The sequence below is a fragment of the Oncorhynchus keta genome, chromosome 2, assembly GCF_023373465.1.
Source record: "Oncorhynchus keta strain PuntledgeMale-10-30-2019 chromosome 2, Oket_V2, whole genome shotgun sequence".
Taxonomy (NCBI): domain Eukaryota; kingdom Metazoa; phylum Chordata; class Actinopteri; order Salmoniformes; family Salmonidae; genus Oncorhynchus; species Oncorhynchus keta.
In genome coordinates, this window is record NC_068422.1 from 14,412,879 (window position 1) to 14,432,904 (window position 20,026).

Here is a 20,026-nt window from a genome sequence, read left to right on the forward strand (position 1 = left end):
AGGTGAACCATCGCCCCAGTCTGATGTCCTGGGCACTCTGGAGCAGGTTTTCATCAAGGATCTCTCTGTACTTTGCTTCGTTCATCTTTCCCTCGATCCTGACTAGTCTCCCAGTCCCTTCCTCTGAAAAACATCCCCACAGTATGATGCTGCCACCACCATTCTTCACCGTAGTATTGGTGCCAGGTTTCTTCCAGACGTGACGCTTGGCATTCATGCCAAAGAGTTCAATCTTGGTTTCATCAGACCAGAGAATCTTGTTTCTCATGGTCTGAGAGTCTTTTGGTGCCTTTTAGCAAACTCCAAGTGGGCTGTCATGTGCCTTTTACTGAGGAGTGGCTTACGTCTGGCCAAAAAGGCCTGATTGGTGAAGTGCTGCAGAGATGGTTGTCCTTCTGGAAGGTTCTCCCATCTCCACAGAGGAACTCTAGAGCTCTGTCAGAGTGACCATCGGGTTCTTGGTCACCTCCCTGACCAAGGCCCTTGGTGGTTCCAAACATCTTCCATTTAAGAATGATGGAGGCCACTGTATTCTTGGGGACCTTCAATACTGCAGACATTTTTGGTACCCTCCCCCAGATCTGTGCCTCAACACAATCCTGTCTCGGCGCTCTACAGACAATTCCTTCGAACTCATGTCTTGGTTTTTGCTATGACATGCACTGTCATCTGTCGGACCTTATATAGACAGGTGTGTGCCTTTCCAAATAATTTCCAATCAATTGAATTGACCAAAGGTGGACTCCAATCAAGTTGTAGAAACATCTCAAGGATGATCAACGGAAACAGGATGCACCTGAGCTCAGTCAGTTTTGAGTATCATAGCAAAGGGTCTGAATACTTATGTAAATAAGGTATTTTAAAAATATTTTTGAAAAAAACAATAAGAACCTGTTTTCGCTTTGTCATTATGGGGTATTGTGTGTAGATTTATATTTATTTAATACATTTTAGAATAAGGCTAACGTAACAAAATCTGGAAAATTTCAAGGGGTATGAATACTTCCCGAAGGCACTGTATTTTTCAGTATCGGATTGTAGTTGGAAATGTGTAGCCAAACATCCTAGAAAAGGCAAATTGATGTTTATCATGTAGCCTTTAGCCAATTGAAGAGCGCTTCTTAACGTTCGTCCAATCATATGTCTAGGTTATTATCTGCTTAGGTCCCACATGAATTTAAGTCGATTCCCCCAATTGAACTTAAATTTGACGCTGGAGTGACCAGCAAATGTCATATGTTATTGCCTTTAGAATAGGCACTTTAAACGTATCATTCTATTAACATTAGAACAGATCAATTAAGATATGGCTTTGAGAGGGGAGCAGAGAGAATTCCTTGTTATTTTGTGCGTCTTGGCTGCAGCCCTCGTGCAAACTTACCGTAAGTCTTCATTCAATATTTTTCAATATTCCTCTTTGCCTTTCGATATTAATAAATTAGCAAAATTATGTTAAACGTATGTTTTTCATTCATTGTATCCAAGAAACTGCATAAATGTGCAAGCATAGGTGGATGGGAGCGGTACAACCTCTTGTGAATTGTGGCAAGGTTTGATTGACATGTCATGTCAGACAGGTATAATTCGCACGAGTAGTAGCAGAGAACCACAGAGTGAACATTTTGGATGGTGCGTAGGCTACATTGCCAGACACTTTTTTTTTTCTTGGTGACGCAGATCCCAAAAAATCATACACAATAATATTTACCGCCCTATTTGCTTAATGATATATTTTTATTCTGTATTCCACTCAGTATTTCTATACAGTGTGAAAGTCAGTAAAATGGATTGATAAAATACATTGTAACTATTTGAACATCCACTCCGAGGTAAACATTGCCTGGTAATAGGCCTATTGTATGCAATGCATTAGCTCAATATGTGCTTCTACACATGCATTGCTTGCTGTTTGTGGTTTTAGGCTGGGTTTCTGTACAGCACTTTGAGATATCAGCTGATGTAGGAAGGGCTATATGAATACATTTGATTTGATTTGGATTTGATTTGAATATACCTATTCTTCAATCCATACAATCCATTCAGCTGAATACACAGACAATACACTTTTGCTTAGCTTCTATCCACCACCCATGAGTGTTCTTCTAATATGGTGTGTTATTCATCCCTGTCCCCCTGTGGTAGAGATCCAAGAGGCCACTGTGTACTGGGATGCTGCCCAGAAGAGTGTGATTCTGAATGAGGGGGTGTTGGAGAAAGAAGGGGGTGCCTATGGCTATTACAATGACACTCTCCTCTTGACGGGCTGGGGGGTGCTGGAGATTCGGGCAGGGTACGGGGAGACCCCCGAGAGTGATGAGACCACCTCCTTCTTGGCTGGGTATCTGGAAGGGTTCCTCACCGCAGAGTGAGTGCTTTCACTGCTTTGTTACAAATGACACTGATGTTCGTGTTATCTTTATTTAGCCCTGTTCACGCCTATACATTCATTATAGAAATCCTTCAGGAAATGTTGAAGACATTTTGACCCTGGCTTTCTCTCTCCATCAGGCAAATGTTTAGCCACTATGCCAACATATATCCCCAGATGATTAAAGATGAGAAGATTCTGGACCCCTTGAAAGATTTCATGATGTAAGATTCCCATTTATGCTATAGACAATCTTTTCCGTTCTTTGGACTACCAAATCACTGTCGAAAGCTCTTGAGGACCACCATTCGTGGAATCGCATATTTTCTTTTTTACATCAAATATCATGACAGTCAAATGTAGTCAATTTTAGCAGTCAATGTAACAAATGAAAGCCTATAATAATAATTATAATGACTGAATACCTGAGTCGGTCCACAGTAAACAGGACTACTGGACCAGAGAGCAGGTGAAGTTGAGGAGAAACAGTGACCCCTTGTGGTTACATGCAGGACTGATCCTGTCTCAACTGGATGGGCTACAGGCTGGAGCTGCATACTGGGCCAAGAGCAGGCAGAGAGAGGTGTGTGTGTGTTCTGTGTGTGTGGGAGCGAGAGAAAAGTGTGAGGGACTGAATGTCAGAACTGAAGGGAATTGTGTTTTGACAATAATCTTCTGTGTGCGAGCATCAGATTTTCCTCCAACCTAATGGGATCTGAATAGTCACAACCCCCTAATTGCAAACAAAAATAGTTCCCAATCCTTTATGCAAATCCCAACTGACCCTTTTCTTCCACCTTTCCACGTCCTAGCCTCTGTCTATGTTTGCGCTGCAGTTTCTGAATGAAGTTGGAGACCTGCTGGACCTGATTCCAGCACTGACTCCACGCTTCAACTCCTCCCGAGGCCCTGTGCCAGGAATGGGCCACTGCTCAGCTCTCATAAAGGTCAGGAGTCAAGTGAATTTGGCTAGGTCTGGTTGTTTGTTTAGCTCATGATTGGTGGTGTTTATAGTTTATTTATGGCTGACTTGCATATCATCCTCATTAGTGGAGTTATACAATGCGATTTCCATAATCTACAAAAGATATTCAGCCACTGTTAAAGCATATTGGTTTATAATGATGTAGATTCCTTTTTTATTGAGCTTTCATTTTTCTACAGGAGTGGATTAATACCTTTCTCACGTCCAGTTTTCTCTTCAGTTCATGCATGAGGTAGTGAGGACGGTACACTTTAAGTCTGCGATGTAACACCATGTGTTTGGTGTCTTTATCCTGTTCTCTCTCTAGGTTCTGCCAGGCTTTGAGAACCTGCTGTTAGCCCACTCCAGCTGGTTCAACTACGCTTCCACCATGCGTATCTACAAACACTGGGACTTCAGGCTGGCCGACACACACACCGCCACGGGCAAGATATCCTTCAGCAGCTACCCTGGTAAAGGAACATGAGTGATTGAATTTGATTGATAAAGCAATTTATATAGTGTTTTATCTTGTATTGATCCCTTATTTTACCAGGTGAGTTGACTGGGAACCCCTTCTCATTTACAGCAACGACTCAGGGAATAGTTACAGGGGAGAAGAAGGGGCTAATGAGCCAATTGTAGGCTGGGGATGATTAGGTGGCCATTATGGTATGAGGGACAGATTTGGAATTTAGCCGGGACACCAGGGTCAACACCCCTACTCTCACGATAAGTGCCATGGGATCTTTAGTGACCACAGAGAGTCAGGACACCCATTTAATGTCCCGTCCGAAAGACTGCACACTACACAAGGCAATGTCCCCAATCACTGACCTGGGATATATATATATATATATTTTTTTAGAACAGAGGAAAGAGTGCCTCCTACTGGCCCTCCAACACCACTTCCAGCAGCATCTGGTGTCCCGTCCAGGGACTGGCCCTGCTTAGCTTCAGAGGCATGCCAGCACTGGGATGCAGGGTATTATGCTGCTGGCTGATATTGTGGTATTGGGGAGAACTCTTCTTATTCACTATCCATGTGTAGCACCCATCTACCTAATATGGCTGAAAAAAGCAGCCTGAGACTGTCTTGTACAATACAGACTCCACAAGTCTTGAAAATTGGAAAGTTTAGTAATATACAGTTGCAACGGAAGGATGATTGATGTAAACTCGTAGCCTGGTGGGGTTAAGTGATGTTATTGAAGATTTGCCATTTTCCCTGTCATACATTATCTTAAAGGCCCCATCACCATTAAAACTGAAGTGGGTTAAAAGTGCTATTTTTAGAGTTAAGCAGGGAATGTTATCTCACTCAGTGCAGAAACACACTACATTAAAAGCTACTAAAATACAATCCGGGTGCTAGGATTTGAATCCATCCAGCCCTTCTGTGCACAAGCTTACCACTGTCTCTCGGGACTGAAATCTACTACATTATAATGACATTTTTAATTACCCTGTGGTGCTAGGAATGTTACACCTCACATATGTCCTTACCCTTAGCCCAACTTCTTTTTTCTCTACACTATAGTGCAAGGGATGCTAGGCTATACTACTCCCACATCCCACTCCAAGTCCCCACATGTCCTCACCCCTTCATGTCCCCTCTCCTTTCCTAACAAGCCATGCACTTATCTCCTCTCTCCTCCCAGGCTTCCTGACATCATTGGATGACTTCTACCTGCTGGGCAGTGGGCTGCTGATGACTCAGACCACCAACAGTGTCTTCAACACCTCTCTGTTCACCCTGGTCACCCCCCACAGCCTGCTGGCCTGGCAGAGGGTGCGGCTGGCACACGCCCTGGCACGCACTGGGGAGCAGTGGGCTCACATCTTCTCTAAGTACAACTCCGGTAATGCCTGGAGGACTTTTGTGGGATTGGGTTTTGTGTAATAACCTGTACTTGCATGAATAACCTATGAGCTTGTGTTTAGGTGTGGTGTGAGTATAGACTTTGTGATTTGTCTGCTACTGTACTTGTCAAGGATTGTAGTTTGTGTTGAATTGATTGTTGGTAGTATAGTATGGTAAATGGCGGATTATGTTAAAGGAAAAGGTTTTTTTTTTATTTTACCTTTATTTAACCAGGCAAGTCAGTTAAGAACATATTCTTATTTTCAATGACAGTGGGTTAACTGCCTGTTCAGGGGCAGAATGACAGATTTGTACCTTGTCAGCTCGTACCAGCTTTGTACCTTGTCAGCTCGGGGGTTTGAACTCACAACCTTCCGGTTACTAGTCCAATGCTCTAACCACTAGGCTACGCTGCCGGATACCAAGTAAGTTGTACAACTGAATGCCTTCAACTGAAATGTGTCTTCCGCAGTTAACCCAACCCCTCTGAATCAGGCTGCCTTAATCGACATCCACGTCTTCGGGCGCACAACGGCTATGTGATGTATTGCCGTAGGCCCTGACCACAGACGGTTCCTGACCACAGATGATGGAACCGTACTGTTCTCTAAGGATGTACTGTAGTCTGTCTTTGTTAATAGAGCCACCGCAGTAGGAGATGACATAACTTGTTGCTTAGGAGGAACAGTACAGCTTGTTCTCAATGAGAGGACTGACTGCCCATAGCCTCTGTGTCTCTGGCACCTTCCATAACCAGAAAGTGACACCTGATACATTCCCATTATGATCGTATACATGCAAACTCTGCTCACCAGTTCCTAGTTCAAATACCCTTTTTTCCCCTTCTTTTTGTCTGAGTATCTGCATGCTCCAGTGTAGTGCATGTGTTCACCACAGTCCCAAGACATGACATGCTGCATATCAGGAGTGACTCGTTTCTCCTCATTTCAAGGAGCTGTAATAACCAGTAGATAATCAACACCAAACCAAGTTTAACACAACTACATTTCCCCTCCCCTCCTCAGGAACCTATAACAGCCAGTACATGGTGCTGGATCTGAGCAGGGTGTCGTTGGGGAGGAGTATAAGGGATGGGGCTCTGACTGTGGTAGAGCAGATACCAGGACTGGTGGTACACTCTGACCAGACACAGGCCCTGCGACAGGGTAAGGGACCGTCTCATTTCAGTCTGTTGATATAACGCTAAACTGGTGGATATACATGGGTTATATGCCATCCTAATTGACACTCTAGGATTAATACAATCTTATGGGATGTTATTAATTGATTGGCAAGCTGATATGTTGCAAAATGTATTTTCAAAGCCTGGGGATAATGCATTGTTTGTTTAATGTAATTAAATGGCAGCTGTTATAGCCATGATTATAAAATAAAATAGTTTTATGTGCATATTACTTCAAGTAATAATAATGTATTATAAACCCATGTCAGCTGGGCACCAATATGTGACACTTAAAGGCCCAGTGCAGTCAAAATAGAGGTTCTTCTGTGTTTTATATGTATTTCCACACTGAGGTTGGAATAATACTGTGTAATTGTGAAAATGATGAGAATGCCCTTTTTAGTGTAAGAGACATCACCAGGCAGTATAACTTCTCTGCCAATAACAGCTAGTTTTCCTCTCCCCAATCCGACCACTCCCAGACAGGCGTAGCGAAATTCCTTCTGTGGCTCAGTTGGTAGAGCATGGTGCTTGTAACGCCAGGGTAGTGGGTTCGATTCCCGGGACCACCCATACGTAGAATGTATGCACACATGACTGTAAGTCGCTTTGGATAAAAGTGTCAGCTAAATGGCATATATTATTATTATTATTATTGCTAAGAAACTATTTTTGTTTCTTTTTGACCATTTTCATTGAAAACAATTACAGTAAGGTACTTAATTCTTATCCAGAAATTATTTGATATTGAGATGAAACAGCTGCATTGGTCCTTTAAAAAAATATATCAATCAATGAATCATGTTGGTTGTTTCAGTCTCTCAGCATCTGATATATCCCTACTTCACCATTCCTACATTATTCTTGTCTTTCCTCCTGTTCCCTCCGGCAGGCTACTGGGCGTCCTACAACGTGCCCTTCCATGCAGACATCTACAACCTGAGTGGCTACGGGGTCATGTGGAGGAAGCATGGAGAGGACTTCTCCTATGACCTCTGTCCCAGAGCCAAGATCTTCCGCAGGGATCAGTCCAAGGTTACAGACCTCGCCTCCCTCAAACACATCATGAGATACAACAGTGAGTGCTGCAGCCCCTCTCAAGATGGCGCCGACAGATGGTCACCTCACTTGTCACGCCCTGACCTTAGAGATCCTTTTTATTCTCTATTTTGGTTAGATCAGGGTGTGACTAGGGTGGGTACTCTAGTTTTTGCATTTCTATGTTGGCCTGGTATGGTTCCCAATCAGAGGCAGCTCTATCGTTGTCTCTGATTGGGGATCATATTTAGGCAGCCTTTTCCCACCTGTTGTTTGTGGGATCTTGTTTTTGTATTGTTGCTTTTGAGCTGAACGTTTCATTGGTTACTCTTTCTTGTTTTGTTGCTGGTTATCATTAATAAAAATGATTAACCTACACCACGCTACATCTTGGTCCGAACATCCTTACAATGACGAGCGTTAGAGAAGATCCCACCACCCACGGACTAAGCAGCGTGCCCAGGAGGAGCAGGGATCATGGGCCAGGGAGGAAAGCCGGGAGTGGAGGACATCCTGGGCGTGGGACGAAATCATGGCAGGAAACCGAAGCCTGCCATGGAAGCAGGCAGAGGCAGCGAAGGAACAACAACGACAACACCGGGGTTCGCGACCCCGATGGAAGCCCGAGAGGCAGCCTCAACATTTCTTTTGGGGGGGATGGCACACAGGTTGGTCAGTGGAGCCAAGGTGTGAACCAGAGCCCATCCACATGGGGTGGTCAGCGGATCCGAGGGTTGAACCAGAGCCAGTCTGGGAGAGGAAGGTGAACTTGGAGGGGAGTGAAAGGAGTGAATCAGAGACAGGAGTTGATGGGGAAATTGGAGGAGAGTGTTATGAGAGAGCTGTTGTGTTGGTGCATGAGTCACGACATTCACCCTAAGGAGCGTGTCCTCAGGTTAATGCCACCTGAGTCAGCTCTCCGTACTCGTCCTGAGGAGCGTGCTAGCTGCCTGGTGAAGAATGTGCCGGCCCCACACACCAGGTCTCCAGTACGCCTTCTCAGCCCTGCACGTCCTGTGCCAGCTCTCCGCACTCGCTTTGAGGAGCGTGTTATCGTTCCGGTACAATGTGTGCCGGTTCTACACACCGTGTTTCCAGTGTGCCTCCACAGCCCGGTATGTCCTGTGCCAGCTCCCCGCACTTGCCGTGCGAAGGTTGTTATCTGTCCAGGACACATTGTGCCAGCTTTACGCTCCAGACCTCCAGTGCGCTTCCACAGCCCGATATGTCCTGTGCCAGCTCCAAGCACCAGGCCTCCTGTGCGTCTCCCCAGCCCAGTACGTCCTGTGCCGGCTCCACACTCCAGGCCTCCTGTGCGTCTCCCCAGCCCGGTACGTCCTGTGCCGGCTCCACACTCCAGGCCTCCTGTGCATCTCCCCAGCCCGGTACGTCCTGTGCCAGCTCCACGCACCAGGTCTCCTGCGACGGTCTGCAATCCAGAGCCTCCAGCGTCGGTCGGCAGTCCAGAGCCTCCCGCTTCGGTCGGAAGTCCAGAGCCTCCAGCGACGGTTCCCAGTCCGGAGCCTCCAGCGACGGTTCCCAGTCCGGAGCCTCCAGCGACGGTTCCCAGTCCGGAGCCTCCAGCGACGGTTCCCAGGCCGGAGCCAGTCCGGAGCCTCCAGCGAAGGTTCCCAGTTAGGAGCCTCCAGCAAAGGTTCCTAGTCTGGAGCCTCCTGCGAGGGTTCCTAGTCCGGAGCCTCCTGCGAGGGTTCCCAGTCCGGAGCCTCCTGCGAGGGTTCCCAGTCCGGAGCCTCCTGCGACGATCTACGGTCCGGAGTCCCCAGCGATGATCCACCGTCCGCTTCCTCCAGCGACGATCTGTGGTCCGGTTCCTCCGGCGACTATCCACAGTCCGGAGCCTCCGGCGATGATCCACGGTTCGGTTTCATGGAAGCGGAGGGATCCGTGAGCGGAGCGGTGTCTACGTCCCGAACCGGAGCCGCCACCGAGGCTAGATGCTCACCCGGAACATCCCCCATAGAGTCATGCTTTGCGGCCGGAGTCCACACCTTTGGGAGGGGGTACTGTCACGCCCTGACCTTAGAGATCCTTTTTATTCTCTATTTTGGTTAGATCAGGGTTTGATCTCTGGTTTTTGCATTTCTATGTTGGCCTGGTATGGTTCCTGAATCAGAGGCAGCAGTCTATCGTTGTCTCTGATTGGGGATCATATTTAGGCAGCCTTTTCCCACCTGTTGTTTGCGGGATCTTGTTTTTGTATTGTTGCTTTTGAGCCCTACAAGGCTGAACGTTTCGTTGGTTACTCGTTCTTGTTTTGTTGCTGGTTAACATTAATAAAAATGATGAACCTACCCCACGCTGCATCTTGGCCTAACCATCCTTACAACGGCGAGCGTTACATCGCTTCACATCCTTAGGAAACTATGTAGTAATTAGTTTTTTTAATGTATTATTTCTTACATTTTTATCCCAGAAAATCTTAAGTGTTATTACATACAGCCGGGAAGAACTATTGGATATAATAACGACGTTAACTTACCAACATTACGGTCAGGAATACGACTTTCCCGAGGTGGATCCTTTGTTCAGACCTCCACCCTGGACATTGGTTCTAATCCCAGAGGCCGACCCAAAACAACGTCGTCGCCACAGGAGAGGCAGACGGAGGGGCCTCCTAGTCAGACTTAGAAGGTGAACACACCATCCACCGCTTCTGAGCATACTAGTCGCCAAACTCCAGTCTCTAGACAACATGGTGGATGAAATTAGGGCACGAGTTGCCTTCCAGAGAGACATCAGAGATTGTAACATTCTCTGATTCACAGAAACATGGCTCACTCGGGATATGTTGTCGGAGTCGGTACAGCCACCGGTTTCTTTAAGCGTTGCGCCAACAGAAACAAATATATCTCTGGTAAGAAGAAGGGCGGAGGTGTATGCCTCATGATTAACGACTCATGGCTTAATCATAACAACATACAAGAACTCAAGTCCTTTTGTTCACCTGACCTAGAATTCCTTACAATCAAATGCCCACCCCATTATCTTCCAATAGAATTCTCTAGATTCTCTTAGATTATAGTCATAGTCGTGTATATCCCCCCCAAAGCAGATACCTCGACGGCTCTGAAAGAACTTTACTGAACTCTATGTAAACTGGAAACCATATATCAGGCTCCATTTATTTTAGCTGGGGATTTTAACAAAGCTAATTTGAGAACACGGTTACCTACATTCTACCAGCACATTGATTGTTGCACCCACTCAAGCAAAACATTGGACCGCTGCTACTCTAACTTCCGTGATGCATACAAGGCCCTCCCATGTCCTCTCTTTGGCAAATCTGACCATGACTCCATCTTGTTGCTCCCCTCCTATAGGCAGAAACTAAAATAGGTCGCGCCCATGCTTAGGTCTATCCAACATCGGTCTGACCAATCGAATTCCACTCTTCAAGATTGTTTCAGTCGAGTCGATAGGGATATGTTCCGGGTTGCCTCAGACAATAACATTGACTTATACGCTGACTCGTGAGTGAGTTTATTAGGAAGTGCAATGGAGACGTTGTACCCACTGTGACTATTAAAACCTTCCCTAACCAGAAACCGTGGATTGATTTCAGCATTCACGCAAAACTGAAAGCGCGAACCACCGCATTTAATCATGCCGAGGAGACTGGAAACATGCCTGAATACAAACTGTAGCTATTCCCTCCGCTAGGCAATCAAGCAAGCTAAGCGTCAGTATAGGGACAAAGTAGAGTCACAATTCAACGACTCAAACACGAGACGTATATTACAGAGTCTACAGATAATCACGGATTACAAAAAGAAAACCAGCCCCGTCAGGGATATCGGCGCCTCGCACCCGAACAAATGAAACAACTTTGCGTGCTTTGAGGATAATACAGTGCCACCGACACGGCCCGCTACCAAAGACTGTCGGCTCCCCTTTAACGTGGCCGATGTGAGTAAAACATTTAAACGGGTTAACCCTCGCCAGGCTGCCGGTCCAGACGGCATCCCCGGCCGAGTCCTCAGAGCATGCGCAGACCAGTTGGCTGGTGTGTTTACGGACATATTCAATCAATCCCTATCCTAGTCTGCTGTCCCCACATGCTTCAAGATGGCCACCATTGTTCCTGTTCCCAAGAAAGCTAAGGTAACTGAACCAAATGACTATCGCCCTGTAGCACTCACTTCTGTCATCATGAAGTTCTTTGAGAGACTAGTCAAGGATCATATCACCTCCACCCTACTTGATACCCTAGACCCACTCCAATTTGCTTACCGCCTCAATAGGTCCACAGGAGATCCAATCGCCATCACACTGCATACTGCCCTATCCCATCTGGACAAGAGGAATACATATGTAAGAATGCTGTTCATTGACTAAAGCTCAGCATTCAACACCATAGTACCCTCCAAACTCATCATTAAGCTTGAGAACCTGGGTCTCAACCCTGCCCTGTGCAACTGGGTCCTAGACTTTCTGACGGATCGCCCCCAGGTGGTGAGGGTAGGAAACAACATCTCCACTCCGCTGATCCTCAACACTGGGGCCCCACAAGGGTGCGTTCTCAGCCCTCTCCTGTACTCCCTGTTCACCCATGACTGCGTGGCCATGCACGCCTCCAACTCAATCATCAAGTTTGCAGAAGACACTACAGTGGTAGGCTTGATGACCAACAATGACGAGACAGCCTACAGGGAGGAGGTGATGATCGTGGACTTCAGGATACAGCAGAGGGAGAACCCCCTATTCACATCGACGGGACAGCAGTGGAGGAGGTGGAAAGTTTTTTAAGTTCCTCGGAGTACACATCACGGAGAAACTGAAATGGTCCACCCACACAGACAGCCTGGTGAAGAAGGTGCAACAGCGCCTCTTCAACCTCAGGAGGCTGAAGAAATTTGATTTGTCACCTAAAACCCTCACAAACTTCTACAGATGCACAATCGAGAGCATCCTGTCGGGCTGTATCACTGCCTGGTACGGCAACTGCACCGCCCTCAACCGCAAGGCTCTCCAGAGGATAGTGCGGTCTGCACAACATCACCGGGGGCAAACTACCTGCCCTCCAGGACACCTACAGCACCCGATGTCACAGGAAGGCCAAAAAGATCATCAAGGACAACAACCACCCGAGCCACTGCCTGTTTACCCCGCTATCATCCAGAAGGCAAGGTCAGTACAGGTGCATCAAAGCTGGGGCCGAGAGACTGAAAAACAGCTTCTATTTCAAAACCATCAGGCTGTTAAACAGCCATCACTGACACAGAGAGGCTGCTGCCAACATGCAGACTCAAATCACCGGCCACTTTAATAAATGGATTTAATAATGTTATCACTAGTCACTTTAAAAAATGCCACTTTAATAATGTTTACATATCCTACATTACTCATATGTATGTATATAGGGTATTTTATACCATCTATTGCATCTTGCCTATGTCGTACGGCCATTGCACATCCATATATTCTTATTCCATCCCCTTACATTGTGTGTGTGTGTGTGTGTGTGTAAGGTAGTCCTTGTGAATTTGTTAGATTACTTGTTAGATATTACTGCACTGTCGGACTAGAAGCACCGGCATTTCGCAACACACGCATTAACATCTGTTAACCATGTGTATGTGACCAATAAAATTTGATTTGAGTATGATTTTGTCAGGAATGGGTTGGTAACTGTAGTTCTTTTATAATTAGGCAGATGCAGGCAATGCCAGGCCTGCAGGACCACTGGCCCTGTAGTGTCTAATCTTTTTTGCTACAACCGTAATCGGACTGGAGAGAATCGGGCCTTTCATTCTGGTCTGCTAAAGCTATCCCTATTAATAGAATGAGAATTCAGGTGGAGATTAAATTATTCAACCCCACAAGGAGGATAGATCATCTTGCTGTGTGGGTCTACTAGATTGTCACACCTGCTGTTCCAACCTCTGAACTCAATGCTTTTGAACTGTGTCTCCAGACTACAGGAAAGACCCTTACTCCAAGGGCCATCCCTGTAAAACCATCTGCTGTCGCAACGACCTGAGGCTGAAGAAACCACGTCCAGGAGGCTGCTATGACACCAAGGTCAGGGTTCAATTACCACCATGTCCACGCATTCGCACTCATAAAATAATATCAAAGGGAACATGATGGCACAATTTATACTCCTACGGTACATCACAATACTAAAATAACATTCAAGTAAAACAAAGGGCCATTTTTAATTATCTTCTCTCTCGCGCTCTCTCACTCTCTCTCATTCCCTCTCCTAGGTGACAGACTTCCACCTGGCCCGTCAGTTAGCAGGCGAGGCGGTGAATGGTCCCACCACTCAGGGGGGCCTGCTTCCTTTCTCCTGGAGCCACTTCAACAGCACAGCCCACAAGGGTCTGCCGCAGTCATATAACTTCAGCTTCATCTCCATGAAGCCAACTCTGTCACTATACCAGCCCTGAGTGGGGTCTGGGTTGTGTTCATAAGGGCATGCAACTTGATGAAAATAAGGGTTTCTTTTTGGACAAGTCCAGATAGTCCCTCTCTATTTAATTCAGTTATCTTCCATTTGGTGCTTAATGAAAATGACCCATGGGTCTGAAAGCACAGCGGGGCTAGAGAGTAAAGGAAGAAGTGGCCCCCTAGACACTTACCCAAGGCCTTTTTTTGTTGTTAACGAAATGGTTAGTTGCACTGATTATACTGTATCTTTGTTATGTGATTGTTAGTTTTGTATAATGTGTGTTCATTTTGTGTGGTGTATCTACAGTTAATGACTGAGCAGGCAGAGGTCATTACATGGTTCTATGTTTACAGTGCAATCCAGTACATTGTGTCAGTCGGGGCTGGGGAACATGTAGCCTACGGGCCAATATTGACATTTACACACAATGATACCAGCTCAGACTTCTCATTTTGTGCCAGTTTGGTTCCCTGGTCTTGACTTGAACCAAAAGTGATGACCGGATGCCAATAATCAGGGAATTAGTTGTCTGTACAACATTCTCAGGTTTGTGTGTTTTTTCTGAAGCCACCATATCGATACTCCCCGAAGAAGCAATCCTCAATAGGAATGAATGCAATTCCACAGTATTTCAATGAAATGTTTCAATTACAAAATGACATGTCTTTAGTGGGGATATTAGTACTATCAAAAAATCCACTGAAATGGTTTTATTTAAATGTTAATGTTTAGTTCACATAATATAATTTTAAAGTATACAATAAGGTGTCTGTAATAGAATAAACATGGCAAAAACAATTGTAGACAATAAATGCATTTCTATGGCGTCCAAAATGTGTTTTTACCATAGAGTACTACTATAGTACGAGTCATAATACCCATAAAACCTAGCGTTTTTCCAACATTCATTTTTTCCATAGGGGATTTTAGAAAAACTTCAAATAAGGGCTGTGTTTCATGTAGGCTTATCCTGGTGTGACGTTTTGATAGCCATGTAAATCTCTAGGACGAGGTGACTTTTATCAATATATTCACCTGTATTTACCCCCCAAAAATGAAATGCTTATTAGCTACTAATGTAGCTATCATGAAGAACTACAAATTACATGATGATCTGGACGAGAGTGCCGAATTGAGGCAAAGGTAAGAATATCTGGATTAACTATCTAATGTTAGCTAAATGTACTAATGAATAAATTGGCTACATTTATTTAATTTGACAATTCTGTGAACAGTCTTGTGCAAGTTTTTAATTGACACAATACCTGTTAGCAAAGGTGTCAGCAAGAGATGATGTGCAGGAGCTTGCAGGGATTTGCAATTTTGCATGATGTCTTACTTTGATGCTAATTAGCATTTTCGAATCTGAGAGTAAATAGAGCCAAATATATTGATAAAAGTCACCTTGCTAGAGATTTACATCATTATCAAAACTTCACGCCAGGGTAAGCTTACACGAAACTCATCCCTTGTTTTAAGTGCTTCTAAAATCCCCTATGGGAAAAATGAATGGTGGAAAAACGATTGGAACCATTTCCCTGTTTGACCGATAGGTTTTATGGGTATTATGACACCTCCACTGTGGGGCTCTGTGAAGGAATACAACAATGAAGGTGCCTTGGCTAGTTGGCTTCAAAACAGCGTCCTCTGTTAGTAATCTGTGTGTATATATATACATCGTTGGGCGGAGCTCGAGACGAGGTACACTGTTTCTCAACAAGTGTTGTTGAGAAAGAGAGGAACATTGGCGGCACGCTATTGCATACATTGCTATTTTTCCTAATGGCAACGGAGGAAAAAGGGAAATCGATGCCGCAGGCTGTATCAGCACTCGGCTCGTTGCCGACACCTCAGTGCTACAATAACAACAACAATAATAATAACAACAACAATAACAAGCGAGGCAGCGAGGTAAGCGAGAATACGACCACCTCGAGCGCTACCGAATCAAGTGGACCGGAAACGCACAGCTTCGGGAACGGTTGCGGAGTCAATCCAACAGTGGGAAATAACGGGAAATGGGTCCGTTTGAACGTCGGCGGTACCGTATTCCTCACAACGCGGCATACCCTACTCAAAGAACAGACTTCCTTTCTCTATCGGCTCTGTCAACAAAAGGACTTGCATTCGGACACGGTAAGAAGATAATTGATCGAGCGCTTGTCTTCGCTTTGATCAAGATGACATCCGAATCTGATCAGGCAAGACGAATGAGTGAATGGTACCCCCACCAGATATGGCTCTGGTACTGCAATGACAAGTGGGTCAGGTGGATGTGCAAGTGCTGCCTCATTCAGGCCTGTGTAGCGTGTCTATGCTCGAACACCTGTTACCTAGGGTCAGATTTTCGAGACTAGAGGGGAGGTGGCGTAGTATTTTCAAAAATCTACATGTATACAGTGCCTTCAGAAAGTATTCACACCTCTTTGACTTTTTCCACATTTAGTTATGTTACAGTCTAAATTCATATTGCATTGAATTGAGATTTGTGTCACTGGCCTGTACAGAATACCCCATAATGTCAAAGTGGAATTATGTTTTTAGAAATGTTTACAAATTAATTAAATGAAAAGCTGAAATGTATTTAGTAAAAATGTGCTTAACAAGTCACATAATACATAGCATGGACTCACTTTGTGTGCAATAATAGTGTTCAACATTATTTTTGAATGTTTACCTCATCTCTGTACCCCACACAACAATTATCTGTCGATCCCTCATTCCAGCAGTGATTTTCACACACAGATTCAACCACAAAGACCAAGGAGAATTTCCAATGCCTCGTAATGAAGGGCGCCTATTAATAGATGGGTACCATTGAATATCCCTTTGAGCATGGTGAAGTTGTTTATTACACTTTGGATGGCGTATTAACACACTCAGTCACTACACACATGCAACTGCTCGGGATTTCACCATGAGTTTAATGGTTGATAGGAGAAAACTAGGGGATAGATCAACAATGTAGTTACTCCACAATACTAACCTCAATGACAAAAGAAGGAAACCTGTACAGAATACAAATATTCCAAAACATGCATTCTGTTTGCAGTAAGAAACTAAAGTAAAACTGCAAAAAAAATGCTAAGAATTGAACATGATGTCCTGAATTCAAAGTGTTATGTTTGGGGCAAATCCAACATAACACATCACTGAGTACCACTCTTTTTATTTTCAAGCATAGCGGTGGCTGCATCATGTTATGGGAAGGCTTGTCATCGGCAAGGACTAGGATTTTTTTCATGATAAAAATAATAATAATAGAACTAAGCACAGGCAAAATCCTAGAGGAAAACCTTATTTCAGTATGCTTTCCAACAGACACTGCGAGACAAATTCACCTTTCAGCAGGACAATAACTGATAACACAAGGCCAAATATACACTGGAGTTGCTTACCAAATGACATTGAATATTCCTGAGTGGCATAGCTACGGTTTTGACTTAAGTCGTATTGAACATCTATGGCAAGACTTGAAAATGGATGTCTAGCAATGATCAACAACCAACTTGACAGAGTTTATATTGCAAATATTGTACAATCCAGGTGTGTAAAACTCTCAGAGACTTACCCAGAAAGACTTGACTCTAACATGTATTGACTCGGGTGTGAATACTTATGTAAATGAGATCTATTTTTAATTTTCAATAAATGTGCAAACCTTTCTAAAAATATGTTTTTACTTTGTCATTATGGGGTATTGTGTGTAGATGGGTGAGATTTGTAAAACATTTTTTTAATCCATTTTGAATTCCATCTGTAACACAACAGAATGTGGAATAAGTCAAAACCTATGAATACTTTCTGAAGGCACTGTAGGTTGTCAAAATGTGACTGATATGTTCATGAAATACCGTACATCACTAATGCAGTAGGAGTGTATAATATGATTCATTTCAGAGTGACTGTCTATTCTTTCTGTCTGTTTGTAGCCTATGATTACAGATGGTCTCGTCCCTTGGCCACATGCTTGACCCAGTGTTGTACTGTTAATTGACTGGCTCCTGCACCAGTGGCCACAATGAATAGATGAGGCGCATCGTCTTTGTGTGTGACCTTTTATTTTTCTAACTTGATCACTAATAATCAGATCAATTTGAGTGCTTTTCTTGACCATTGATGGACTGATCAATTATACCCTGCTCTCCTCCACATCTAGATGTAGTTAGTTTATTTCAGACATTAGGCTGGATATGAGTCAAGCAAGACCTGATGAGACATTTGATATGTACCCTAGCCTACCACGCAAAGGCACAATGGATTTATTTTCCCTGGTTGACACAGACATGCTCAGGAAAGTGATATCACATCTTAAGCCTTGTACCTTCCTTCTCAATCCTATCCCCACCACCTTCTTCAAAACAGTGCAAGCTATAGTTAATCACTCCCTGTTCATATGCACTTTCCCCACTGCAGTAATAACTGCTATGGTGAAACCCCTTCTTAAGAAGAGTCATCTAGATTCTTCAGCTATTAGCAATTTTTGGCCTATCTCCAACCTTACATTCTTAAGTAAAATTCTGTGGAAATTGGTTTTCAAACAGCTAAATTATTTTTTTTAAGTGCCAACTATTTTAGAAGAATTCCAATCTGGTTTTTGTGCCTACAACAGCACAGGGAAAGCCTTAGTTAAAATGGTAAATGATCTTAGAGCCAACACAGATGCCAAACAGCTCTCTGTCCTTGTACTCTTGGATTTATGTGCTGCATTTGACACTTTTGGCCACAATGTCCTTCTGGACAAACTGAAGAAGTAGCTTAGCCTCTCTGATCCAGTTCTAAATTGGTTTAAGAGCTATTTAACTGGTCAAGAGTTTTTTTTGTCACCCTTTGTGAACATAACTCAGAGAAAATCTATCATGTGGCGTTACACCAGGTTCCATTTTGGGTCCGGTTAAGTTTATGTATGTTACCCCTCATTTTAGATTCTGACCAAAATAGCTTTTTACCACCTGAGGAACATTGCCAAGATGTTGCCGTTTCTATCTCAGGCTGATACAAAGAGGCCCATCCTTGCTTTTATTACAAGCAGGTTTGACTACTGTAATGCTCTCCTGTCTGGTCTACCCAAGAAAGCCATTGGTCAACTGCAAAATGTACAGAATGCTGCAGCACGGGTACTGACCAAGACCAGACAGAGAGAACACATTACACCGGTTTAAAGGTCTCTGTACTGTAAAACATACAGAATGCTGCAGCACGGGTACTGACCAAGACCAGACAGAGAGCACACATTACACCGGTTTTAAGGTCTCTGCACTGGCTGCCTGTGAGTTTTTTAGAATTCATTTTAAGATTATTCTATTGTTTTTTAAATCAATCCATGATTGTGCACCACAATACATGTCAGACATGCTTTTAAGTCTTGTACCCAGTATGTCCCTCAGGTCCTCTGGAACTGGCCTTTTAACTATCCCAAAGACAAGGACCAAGAGACATGGAGAGGCATTCTTTAGTTATGATGCCCCCAGCCTCTGGAATAGCCTGCCAGAGAACCTAAGGGGGGCCCAAACTGTGATCTTAAAACACACCTTTTTAGCTTTGCTTTTCCTTAGGGTGCTTTTTAGTCTTTCAGTTTCTATTGTTCTACTTTTCTTTTTTTATCCTCTTATGTTTGTTGTATAGTAAATGTTTCTTCTTATTTCTATTTTCTCCTGTGAAGTGCAAGCTATATAAATAAAGCTTGATTTGATTAGTGCACTATTGTCCATAAGTGTCGTTTCTCCTCTCCTTCCTCTCTCACTCTGGTTTCAGTTATTGTTTTCTCCTTAGAATAAGTCAAATGATTGTATGTGTGTCTGTCTGTGTTGAGACAAACAACACCCCTGTTTTCCTAACAGGTATTTCCTGTGGGACCCAGTGAGGCCCCCATAGGGACCTGGAACTAGGCTAGGCAAACTGTGTAGTTCCTTGGGAAAACGCTGGGTAAACCATTAACACACCAGGTGAGGGTTGACTTTTCCGTGACGGCTGTTTAATGGTACGACCGGTGGCGGTGTGGCTGAACAAACAGGACAGGAAATACTGAGAGAGACTAGATCATTTTTAATCTTCACCCTCGCTGTGTGCATGTGCGTTCATGTTTCATTCATAGCAATGGTACTGAGATATTCTGGTGTTGTCATCATACATGACAACATCGGTCTAAGGCACTGCATTTCAGTGCAGGAGGCGTCACTGCAGTCCCTGGTTCG

General features: G+C 44.3%; 2 protein-coding genes across 10 annotated transcripts in view; both read left to right on the plus strand.

The window, feature by feature from the left end:
• Positions 1-1,157: 1,157 nt before the first annotated feature.
• On the plus strand, positions 1,158-14,649 carry LOC118372319 (phospholipase B-like 1). 2 transcript variants are annotated; one of them, XM_035758165.1, is made up of 11 exons: positions 1,158-1,382; positions 2,143-2,365; positions 2,509-2,592; positions 2,810-2,951; positions 3,181-3,315; positions 3,661-3,805; positions 4,994-5,194; positions 6,222-6,362; positions 7,272-7,457; positions 13,353-13,459; positions 13,648-14,649. In XM_035758165.1, exons 1-11 carry the CDS (start codon positions 1,307-1,309, stop codon positions 13,828-13,830), a joined length of 1,623 nt encoding a protein of 540 aa, XP_035614058.1. In that variant the 5' UTR covers positions 1,158-1,306; the 3' UTR covers positions 13,831-14,649. The 2 variants fall into 2 exon arrangements, with proteins under 2 accessions (XP_035614058.1, XP_035614059.1); XM_035758166.1 differs by lacking the exon at positions 6,222-6,362.
• A 681-nt stretch (positions 14,650-15,330) lies between these two features.
• LOC118372315 (BTB/POZ domain-containing protein KCTD5-like) overlaps positions 15,331-20,026 on the plus strand; it is a 35,146-nt gene continuing 30,450 nt past the window's right edge. For 2 of the 8 annotated variants that reach the window (XM_052472594.1, XM_052472607.1), the window contains exon 1: positions 15,340-15,968. In XM_052472594.1, coding sequence (XP_052328554.1) covers positions 15,615-15,968 — 354 coding nt within the window. In that variant the 5' untranslated portion in view covers positions 15,340-15,614. Of the gene's footprint in view, positions 15,969-20,026 lie in introns of all 8 variants that reach the window. The other 6 variants (XM_052472588.1, XM_052472590.1, XM_052472598.1 and 3 more) reach the window with 6 other exon arrangements.

Bases quoted from the DNA above. Each gene is read 5' to 3' on its own strand.
- LOC118372319 (XM_035758165.1), top strand. From the start codon at position 1,307: ATGGCTTTGAGAGGGGAGCAGAGAGAATTCCTTGTTATTTTGTGCGTC. The intron at 2,366-2,508 runs GTGAGTGCTTTC...TCTCTCCATCAG, and splicing joins GAAGGGTTCCTCACCGCAGA to GCAAATGTTTAGCCACTATG. The intron at 13,460-13,647 runs GTCAGGGTTCAA...TCCCTCTCCTAG, and splicing joins GAGGCTGCTATGACACCAAG to GTGACAGACTTCCACCTGGC.